The sequence below is a fragment of the Ustilaginoidea virens genome, chromosome 6 (assembly GCF_000687475.1).
Source record: "Ustilaginoidea virens chromosome 6, complete sequence".
NCBI classification, from domain to species: domain Eukaryota; kingdom Fungi; phylum Ascomycota; class Sordariomycetes; order Hypocreales; family Clavicipitaceae; genus Ustilaginoidea; species Ustilaginoidea virens.
This window is the reverse complement of record NC_057321.1, coordinates 58,077-69,627: the sequence shown is the minus strand read 5'-3', so window position 1 is coordinate 69,627 and position 11,551 is coordinate 58,077. Positions and strand designations below refer to the sequence as shown.

At 48.0% G+C, this 11,551-nt stretch overlaps 1 protein-coding gene across 1 annotated transcript; it reads left to right on the top strand.

Moving 5' to 3' along the window:
- Positions 1–912: 912 nt before the first annotated feature.
- On the top strand, positions 913–1,521 carry UV8b_07103 (uncharacterized protein; the record flags this gene model as incomplete). The annotated part of the gene is made up of 2 exons (XM_043144600.1): positions 913–1,078; positions 1,145–1,521. The coding sequence occupies 2 exons, from the start codon at positions 913–915 to the stop codon at positions 1,519–1,521; spliced, it is 543 nt and encodes a 180-aa protein (XP_043000535.1).
- Between the last annotated feature and the right edge of the window lie 10,030 nt (positions 1,522–11,551).

The window sequence follows — 11,551 nt, the reverse complement described above, 5'->3', positions numbered from 1 at the left end:
ATACATTTTTTATTATTTCCCTCCAGGGGCCCTCCGGGGGCCCTGCCGGGGGCTACCTGCGGCGAGCTTCCGCCTACGGCGGGCTTTTTCGCCTGCAGCGGGCCTCTACTTAGAAAGTATGGCAGAATTACGCTTTTCACCGCCTTTTATATAGCAGAATCTCACCGCCTTTTATATAGCAAAACCTCACCGCCTAATTTCCGTACTTTTACGTTCTTTTACACTTATTTCAAAGGGAAGCAGTACATCACAATACTTTGCCGACTTAATTAACTAATATCCGCTCGAATTAAGAATTCTAAAAAGTTTTTTAACGAATCATTAAGCAGGCAGTGGAGATGTCTCTATAGGACGGCCTCACTATATTTTAAAGAGGGAAAGCGGGAAAGAGCTACGCCCTTTCTGCCTTGCCTTCCGATTTCTTCGCAAATCTCAGGCAAAGCTCCGCTTTCCCTGAAAATCGGAGGGTGACTTGGGCCTTGCTCCCTGTTTGGTAGTAGCGCCAGGGACCCGTGACTATTGGGTATTAGGCACGTGCTCCGTACCCGCAGCAAGTACGCCTGCCTCCCGATGCTTGACAGCTGACAGTCGCAATTAGCTGCCAGACCAGATCAGACATGCTGTCGACCACTATGATAGGGTGATCCACTCAAGTCCAACTATGTAGCAAGACGGCATGTGGAACCAGTGCCTGGGGAAAAGGTTGCGCCGAGGTTAAGCCGTCGCACGTGATTTCCAGACGGGTTTCCGTTCAAAGAAGAGATTGTCACGTGTTGGGCGTTGTTTCACACCGGTGGATCAGGACAGGGGCTTGTGAGGTGTGATTTCCAATAACGGTTGAAATTCTAGCTGCTTTTCAACAGTTCCCATGACTTCTGCCCCGCACTTATGGCCGCATAAGGTGCAAAGGCCATGGTCCTAAGTCCTGACTTTTCTTCATCTCCTCTCTGCCCTTTCCGCCTGGATTCTCCCCTTCAACTCACCCAACACCCCAAACGTCCCCCGAGCGGCTATCCCGATCCCGACTCCCGAGTCTACTCACATTTGGTCGCTGTCAGAAATAGCCATGCTCGCGAAGGTATCGGCGCCGTCTAATACCGACTCCAATAATCCACAAGAAGCTATACATCATGGCGGCCGTTAGACCGCTTCATGCTCGACGTGGATCGTCTTTTTTTCGCCCGGTCTATTCTTCATATATTCCGTGAACAAGCTTTTCTAGGTCCCCCACGCCCTCGAAATTGTCTCGCATGGCATCTACAGACTTTTTTCACTTCACGCCATGCACAGAAGATAGCTCTCGAGGTGACCTTTGACCTTCCTCGTCTCCACGAACGGACGAGATGGTGGGCTTTCCTGTTTGCTGTGAATCCAGAACAGCGCGCGGCTGAGATGACAGACATTGTTGACATCAGGGTCAACTACATGGACAAGCACAACGTTCAATACACCATCCTGTCATACACTGCCCCCGGTGTCCAAGACATTTGGACTCCAGGGAAGCCCAGAACCTCGCCGTAGAGATCAACGACTATTTCGCCGAAGCCATCAAGCACCGCCTGGACCGATTCGGCGCTTTTACGTGCGCAAAGCCGAAGTATTAACTCTTATTAGCATAACGAGCGTCTTGGCACTACCATGTGCTCCGCAGCGCCCTGTCTAAGCACAGTCCGGAAGAAGCAGCCGCTGAACTCGAGCGCTGCGTAACAAATCGATGCTTCGAGGGAGCTCGTTAACGACACGCAGTGCGCCGGTCCCGACGGCGACGACATGATTTTACGACGGCCCGAAATAGGACGCCTTCTGGTCCGCCGTCACCGAACTGGACGTCCCCTTTTACCCTCACCCTCCAAGCCCCACAGGCACACAGGACGAGAGGCCGAGGGCAAGCCCAAGTGATTATCGGACCGCCCCCTAGCTTCGCTCAGGGCGTCAGTCTTCACCTCCTCGGTATGGTGACCAACGGTGTCCTCGACCGCCACCCCAAGCTCTAGGTCGTGCCGGGCCACCTGGGCGAGCAAATTCCTTTTTACATGTGGAGAATTCACCACTAACTCAAAGATGTCAAGAAGCCTCTTGGTTTAGATTGCAGGGAAATCATACGGGAGTTTGTTTCAGCAGACTATCTGCATCGCCACCAGCGGCCACTTTTCACCGACTACGCAGCAGTTTTGCATTGCCAAGGGTCGGCGCTGATGGAAATCTTTTTCGATTGATTATCCGTTTACCACTTTGCGGATGCCCGGGACTGGTATGACGTCCTGCCTATCGATTTGTTTGACAAGGCCAAGATCGGGAGGGATGATGCGAGGAGGTTGTTCAAATTGCCTACGTTATAAGAACTTGGAGAGAAATGAGGCTGCGTAGGAAATAGGGGGGTCCGAATAAGGACAGGTTCTTTTCGGAACCATACGTGGCATTTGAGAGATGCAGGCTTGATTCTCACCACCTTTTTCAGCGTCTCTGCCATGCGTTTAATTCTGCTGCACGTGGCACGAAGGGGAGCATTCACACATACGTGGTGGCATTGTCGTCAAAAGTCGTCGCTGTAATGACGCGACTGTACCTGGCAAGCGTCTCGATTAGTGCGATGGACTCAAAAAGCAAAGGGAGAGTTGGCCAGCTATCGTGAACTTGCTTAGGTACAGTATAACTTGGTACTAATCTCCTCGGATCTTGTATTTTCCTAGATATTATCTGGGCATATCTACCTAAATCTATTTATATTCGCAGCTGTATTTTATTAATTGTATCCACTTATTATATTTACTGTTTGAAGTTGATATCAGACGTCCGATCGGAAATCTGGAAGCATGTTAATTAGGCCGGACCTCTGATATCAGAGCATAAGCACTCTGAAATCCCACATTTCTTTCATCCCTACTTAAAGGCATCATGATGATGGTCATGGAAGTCCTACCTCAGACCCTTCGCTGTCTCTAGTTTCTGGTTTCCAAGTCCTAGTTCTACAATCTCATGCCCTCGATGGCCCAGGAATCGTGGCTCGACTCATTGGCGTCTATAACCATGTCTAGCGGGATCGTGCCCTTCTTCATCCACCCTCACAGCGTTCTAGATTCACCCTTTGCATTTAAGAAGCAGGCTAGTTTATAAATGTATTTTATGCCAAAAGCCAGGCGTCAAGATCTGCTAGTTTTTCCACTGCAATAACAATGCGCTTTTCTTATAATACCACACTGCTATAGCGTTAGTGATCTCCGTCCCACAATCGCCTTGGACCTGCACTGTCGTCGGATCGCATGTCTCTACCTGATTTACTGGATACTGTTTCTCGCGCGCTGTCGTCACTGCAGAAGTTTTTCCCCATTCCTTGGAAATATCCGAGGATACGTCCACCTACACACTCTAAGGGTCCGCCGTGCCGCTTGTAAAACCCCTACCTTACTATTAATGTCAACGCTATATTACATCGTTTCTATAGTGGTCTTAGAGGCTAGAACTTAAGGGCTTAGGTGCTGCCCTGGGGGTTATTGCGGCAGAACAGCAGTTCTCTCTACAGGATAGCTAGAGTCGAAATATTGTTGGAAATAATTCGAGGTGTGTGCATCAAGGGTACGCTCATAACGGCTGGGAAGATAGGCATTTTCTCATGTGCCTACGCAGTTGGTACATGGCACGGGCGCAAGCTTCTGCTTGACGGCCGCGTACGCCAGTTTGCTGGCGACCGCCGGAGAGGACTAGATGCTAGGAAGCATGATGATCAAGCCGTTGATATATATCAAGGGAGGTGCAAAGCCAAAGGTCTATAATGCTGGGTTATTAGGCTTGGGGTCCTGTTTAGAGTGGACTTTAAATCTCTCTTTCACTTTCAGATGCTCTGGGATAGAAAATCATGGCAAGATATCTGTGACTTCTTATTTTGTTAGCGCACATTGGTAATACGCAGCGCAGATGACACCTCCCCTGTAGAATATAGACATTCAAACGGGTTGCTTAAGAAACGCGGGTTTCATCGAAATCGTCCCTGCTTTTTCCCAATAATGCGATGGTTTGTGTGGATTTTCCCCAGCTTGCGCAGCCGCGTTGAGCTGTCGACCGACTTGAGCTTCCCCAAGACCAATTCCCCATGGTGAGTGCTTCAAAATGCTGCAAATGCCAACCACGTAAATGTCGCAAAGAGAAAGTCTGAAAATGTGCTTATGCTGAAAGATACGAAGCCAGCCATTATCGGGCACCATGCTGCTCCGCAGCTGCCACGAACGGCTACAACTCGGCCCCGACAAATGGCGCGTGAGGCTCAACGCGAGATCCGGCCTGTTTGGTTTAAGCCTCGGTAGTTGCGCACTAGTGCCGTCAGGCACATCTGAACACCCTGCTATGCAGGGGTACCCCGCAGATCTAGTGCGTCGGAATGCGAAATTGAAGAATTAGCGGCTTCACTTAAACATCGGTCGCAAGGCTGGCTGCTCTGACTGCGGAAAAGTACCAACCCTGCCTCAGACTCCTAGCTCATCCTCATGGCAATATCGCCGTGGGACTCGAAATCAACAATATCTAGAGAAACGAGCGGCACTGCTCCTGGTATTGTCATCAGGGGCCGGCCCGTCTTCATTACCCCAGACGAAACTAGTTAGATCCACAGCTTCGAGAAAAAACAAAGAACCCCATGCCCCGCAGATCAATGCAGTACCCTGGTTAGCCATTTGGTGGCGTGCTTCGAGTGGCGTCTACTGCCATAGATGCTAGCTGCGGTAAATAATTGCTAAATATAAGAGATGCCTACTTTGAAGCTGAAGGAGAGATGCCTACTATAATCGATGCAGGCATCTCCTGCAGCTATCTATCGCAGCAGGCATCTCTCGTACGAAGTAGTTGTTTACCGCAGCCAGTATCTACCGCAATCAGTACCTATCGCAGCCAGCATCTATTGCAGTAGACATCTGTCGCAGCCGGCATCAATTGCAGCAATTATCTACCACAGCAGGTATCGCAGCTTAGTGGGGCATTTGTTTTAAGAAAAAAACTAGCCAACCAGAATTAGTAAATCTTGCAGACAAGAGAAGGTGGGGGAAGGGGGTTTAGGTTTTTCTGATTTTCCGGTTTTCCGGGTTTTGCGATGTGCCCACCTTTTGCCCCACTTATCTAACGTACGACCGGCGTTGCCGCCGCCGAGGAAGGAGGGATTTCGATGTAAAGCACCACACGAGGATATGATAGATAGGAATAGCGAGTCAGGAGGCACTTTAACCGTATGCTTCTTCTTCCGCTCGTCACGGAAATCAAAACAAGGGGCGATGAAGACTTTGTCACGTATGGAGAGCATGACAGCAATGTCGACGACGCGAACAAAAATTGATTCCACATCACCTCTCCTGCCACCACAGGCCCGGCAGCCGAGCTAGTATTGCACGGCCCTCGATGCAATTCTTGTTGAACAGACTGCACCGCTCTCATGCAACCTACCTATGTACATATTAAATCCGGCACCGTCGACGAGATCAACGAAACGCAACAGGGGGTAGCGGTAGCAGACTCTTCCTATATTCGTGCATACGACTACAAGAATACGTAGTATAGAATTCGACTCCCCGGGATAGCGGCCCCTCCAGTCACCTTGCTCATGGCACTCGCCCTGGTAAGTCATTTCTAAACACGTGGCTCAGCATGTCGCTAATCCCGCTGGACTGTTCCATGCAGTGGAAATGGCATAGATCATGTCGCGCCAAGATACCAGGCCCTAGAACTGGACCATATACGAAGACGTAAGATGCGGAGACTAAACCAAAGCTGAAAATATTGGTTTTCGTATCTAATTGCCATTTCAGCTCAAAGTGCTGGTTCCAGAAAAGCCTGCTATGTGGCGTATATAGTATATGCCTTTCTACTCTTGCTGAAGTATCCCTTCGAAGGGATTTCGAATAATTGATGCCAGGGCTTGATTAGAAGACCCGCTCCCATCATCTCCTCCCCATCTTGAAGGCTTTTTAGGCAATAGCGCCCTTTCGGACACGCTATGCCAAGGAATAGCAAGGGCTCTTTCGACTAAAAGTAAATATAAATAAATAAATCCGAAGGAAAGGACGAGAGTCGAGGGAGGGAGAAGTGCACTTTTTTTCAGCCGATCATGTTTATCAGTGGCAGGTAAAACTACCTAGTTTAGGGAGGATCTTTCACTAGCTTAGGTAGGTTGGGGCTGCTTGCAAACTCGAGGCACTCTAGAATGTATAATCTCGGAACTGGCTAGAGCGAGCCACTTGTCATCATAACACCCATCTCGCATGAAACGTACCATTAGCCTGCATGCAGCTGACATAGATCTTGCTGGTTCTTTTGTTCTTTCTGTAATTTCTAGTGTTTGAGTATTAGAAAGAGGCTTCTATCCGAGTCGAGGTGTCCGGAGTCGATTCAACTACAAGGCTTTTAAAACGGCCTTGCTGAGCGCTTTCTTGTAAAACAACGTAAGTAACACCCTAGTCCCAAGACTCCATTACAGCGAAAATCGAATTATTCGCAAAGGGGACCATATAAGACACCATGGCAGGTGAAACAATAACGAACGCCAACTTTATTGGACCAAAACAGATACTGCTCCTAGTCTCAATGTGACTGTGTAGGTACAGTGACAGATGGGAAGCTGCAGCCCAATAACGCCGCGCGTTGCGTGGCGTAATATTTAGTGCAACAGCTGTACGGAGTAGAGGTACGGAAATGGAGGCGCTATTCACGACCACATTGGGTACATTTCATAGCAGTTAAGACCTAAAAATACTGAGCCGATCGGGAGACGTGGTAAGTATGTTGGCTGCGGGTGGCGGTTCCCTGGGTGGATGAAATTCATTTGTCCGGCTATGCAGGATTTATTGAGCATGGCAAAGGACGAGAGATCTACACGTATAATGTGACACGTCAGCTAGAATCCACATGGTGCTTTGCGGCGTCAGGACACGGCAATGCCATTCTGGTGTATGCTTCGAGTTGGCCTGCGCTACCTGGACTGATTCTAGTATCACAGGGCGGAGCTGCTCGAGTCGGGAATGCGACGCAATGGCAGCCTCATCTTGCAGGGGCTGTGAGTGGCAGTACGTGCAGCATGGGATATCCAGAATCCAGAATCCGATGGAAGAGAAGACGACGCCCTTGCATAGAAAGTGGCTGGGCGCTCGCTACATTCCAAATGTTGCATCCGGCGAGCGGCCAAAAGACGAACTATAGCGTGGCTGCAAAGTGCAGTTGCCAGCATCGTCATCAAACAAAATCAATAGAACCCACGCAGCAATAGTTGCGTGCCTAGGAAAGAAAGGATGATTATCTCTCCGAGTTCTAACGTTTGTTGGTGTTTTCTGCCGCTCAATGCAAGGGGGCTGACTTTGACGCCTGCTCCCACTTGCATGATGATGGTTCGACCGGGACGTCGACAGGCATTCCGTGGAATGCGAGGGTTCGAGGGACGGGCTGGGAATCGAAAGCCAAAATAGTGTGGCGGGGATGTGCTATTCGGAGTATGCAGGGATGAGCAGCTGAGACCCATTATAGAACTGGCAGAAGCAGGAAGAGGGGCCCTCTTCGCGCAGTAAGTAAACACGGACCTCAAAAATCGAACACGAAGCCGCCGGCTAAGCCTAAAATGGAATTCGTACCTTTGCACAGATTTTCTATTAACAGCTACATGCCGCATTTTTCTTGCTTCTACTCTGAATTGTTCTACACCACATATTATCACGACTTTTGCCCACGCGATAGCCTCAGAAGCGACTCCTATCACGATGCAGTGATTAGGATTAAAAGACGACCAAGGGATACCTTGCATATATAGGGCGCGCGCGGGGTACTGAGGTACTAGGTGACCATAGGTAATACGTTGTTATATTACTATTGCAAGTATTAGAGAAAGGGGCAGTCAGGGGTGAAGCTGACGATGATTTGTGTGTGCCGCCGTCACGTGCGCGCGATTTCGAGCCGCGAAAATAAGTAAGGTCGCTGCTGATAAAAAAATATGTGCAAAGGTACAAGCTATATTGGGCTTAGCGCGACGGCGGCTTCGTGTTCGATTTGAGGTCTTCGTCGGGAATCTTGTTGGCCCAGGTCTTTGACCCTGGTCAACCAGTCGTTGACAGGCATGTCGCTAGTAGCTATTCCGAGAGATTGAAAGGATCGGCAAGCAGGGATGAATGCTAGCTGAGGAAAGTTCGCTATCAACTGTTGATCTGCGTAATGTGCTAAACAAAAAAAAAAAAAAAAAGAAGAAAAAAAAACAGCAGAGTGCTTCACACCCTACATCCGGACCCAGATCAGCGCTCAAAGACAAAGACTGCAATGCAGATCGCACGTGAACCCAAACTACACTCAGTGCCGTGTGAACATTCCACAACGCAGCGCAGGCGTCAGCCACCTCTCCAAGTCAACTACCTCTAGAATAGAAGCCAGCCGCAAAGTCACGGCCCAGACTAAACATAGTCATCAAGCCATCCCGCTCTCCAGCTGCTTCACTAGGCACTTGCGACGATATCCTAGCATGGCAAGTCGAATACCCCTTTAATCGATTTTCCAATCACCGCTGGGCTGGCAGACCCATCGAGATGCAGTCGAATGGAAAAACGGCGAGTGCACGTGGGAAGAACACGCTATGGTACGGAGTACAGATAATGTCGCCCATCATCACCATCTTGTCTGGTATATGCTCGTTACTCGCGAGTCGCGCTACTCGGTACCAGATCTGCTGGAATCCTGGGACCAAAGCCAGGGAGTAGAGGCAGCTTGCTTACTCATGCCAGCCTAGCCCAATCAGCGCGAAGAAGCTTTCTTTGTAAAGGAAGGCGGGGTAACTGTGCTTGACGGCTTACGATTTGTCGTTCGGACTCAAGGCCTCCCTCGCTGATGAAACAAGTCCATTTCGCAAGGGATCCCAGGCCGGCGCGCCGTCTGCTCTAGCACAGCTGAGCATAGCTTCGAAAATCAGGGCGCCTGGGAATGGTTAACCGAATGCCGACTAGTTACGGAGGGAGTACAGTCGAAGGACAAGGGCGCTGGTAAAGCAAGGAGCGAACGAATTGCAATGAGTTGGCCCTTCTTTCCCAAGCAGAGTCAAAGTCTCCACCCACACACAACAAACACAACACCCAACACAACCTTACTTGCACGATCGACAGGTACCTTTCGGGACTACATCGTGTTTCTGGAGAAGCCGTGATAAAGTCGAATCTATGACGAAGCTCGTTGCAATGCGATCAAAGGATTATTGACGGCGTCGCGAACGCTGCTGCCTTTGAAAACGCACCCACTTGTTCATGTCCCGTGTGTCACCAGTCGAGTACCTAACATATTGGGGGCACTTTCAGTTGCTTCGGGTTAGACTGGACGCTAGCTCGAGAAAATTATGTTTCTCTCTATTTGCGTGGAGGAACTTGTAGCGACTCGGGATGTGACGGGCTGGGCGGGGCGACAAAGTGTATCCCCCATGTACTTTCCGGAATCGCAATCGGCAGGGCCTGTCCGTCTATTTGCAGCCCTAACGTCGCCGTCAGCACTAGCCGCATCCCTGCTCCAACTTTTTGGCCATGTATTTGCCTCCCTTCCATTTTCTTAGTGCGCGCACAAGAGACTAGGCTTGCCAGAGAAACAGGCTTGAGTACTTGAAGCTGCGGATTATACAGCCCTTGCCTACTTGTTCCAAGAAAACTTTTGCCTGAGAAAAGACTTAAATAACCGCGACTTTGCCCATTCTTTTTACTTTACAGAAGCACAATTCTCAACACTTTTAAGCACGACTTTTCTGCTAATAGAGTGGCTAAGAAGATTATCCTGAAATTAGGTAAGTTTTTTTTTATATACTATTTCCTTTATTTTGCATTGATATTTATGTATTATAAATGCAGGCGTTTTAAATAATATACATATTAAAAACTGTTCAGTATTTTAATTTCCATGTTTTAAGGATATATTTTGTCCAATAAAGTTAAGTTAATTTAAAATAAAACTGTATTGAGTAATAAGAAATACAATGCGGGTCTTAATAAACTAAGCAATTAATTAATGAAATTATTATTAGTACAACAACTTTACACTAAGAAATTTTTGCCACGTATTTTATTATTATAATAAAAAAAATATTAAAAATATATGTAATAATACTTTTAATATATAATAATCTGACTTAGATATTCAAAAGATTCTAAGATTCTTAAACAGCTCTTAACTTCTTATCATATAATATCTGAGGACACTTGCTTTTAAGTTATTAAAGATTTAAAACAGTCCAATTGCATATAATCTTAAATCAAACTTTATTGATAAGATTTATATATACTTTATATCATTCGACTTTTTTTATTTACTATATAAAGACATTATGAATTGGGCACTTTTCCGCTTACTTGGCTATTTAAGCATTCAATTATCTTTATGTAAGAAAGTACAAGCCTCTGACAGCTGCCCACAAGACACAATAGTAAAGTACCAACCTTTGGAGGTAAACTGCAATGGAGCCACCTATAGCCTCCTTGGGGCATTGTAAGCGTCTAAGAAAAGGTTCAGTTGTTAGCAGTGTGAAGAAGCTAATTATTCCCAATAGCACCAGCACGGGATGCCTAAATGTGCTTCCTAGCACTGGCACCATCAGTGCACAGACACCGGCTACATCTTCTAGTGTACCATGCCAGCTTCCCAGTCAAGTGTCGGGCGGCTTCAAGTTTGTCGGGTGCGCAGTCTCTACAGCTGGGTTTCCGGGTTTTATAAAGATTGCTGCAAGCAAGTCAATGGACCTTGATACTTGTGCGGCAAAATGCACAACCCGCTATATGGGCGTATATAATAAGTAAGGAATGAATGTGCTCCGGCGCGCTATAAAAAGCAGGGATATTGCATGCTAATTTACCCTCCTGCCGACAGCGACTGTTATTGTGGCGGAAACCTAGATGCAAGTCTTGGAATAACAACCAAGGATACATGTAATATTCTATGCCCGGGGAATAACAACCAATGCTGCGGCGGACAGAGTGCGCAAGTAATAAACGGCGGTTTACAGAAGCGGCAGTCGACTCTTCCTACAGCGATCGCGCTATCTCTATATGAACGAGTGTCTGTTACATCGAGCGATAATGCTAGCGGGATATCGATAGCGTCCTCCATAATGATAACCCAAGCTAGCAGTAGCTCGATCACGGTATTGGCAACTATTACGCTCCCTCCTAGCGGTGCAAGCCTAGGTAGTGCGACATGGACGGCAACAGGACTGGTCACTATACTCCAGTCATATACCGGATCACTTACGGTTCCAACTACATTTACAATTCCTCCTAGCGGCACAAATCCAGGGTCTATTATAATCATAACGCCGCCAGCATCAGTAGTTCAGGTTACTATATTTCAGCCCTATTCAGGGTCCCTGACCGTTCCTACTACATTTACCGTGCCTTCAAGTGGCACAAATCCAGGATCGGTTATTATTGTTACGCCGCCAGCATCAGCCGGTCAGGTTACTATATTTCAGCCGTATTCAGGGACCCTTACCGTTCCTACTACATTCACCGTGCCTGCTAGTGGCACAATTCCAGGATCAGTTGTTATTGTTACGCCGCCAGGAACAGGGCCCTAT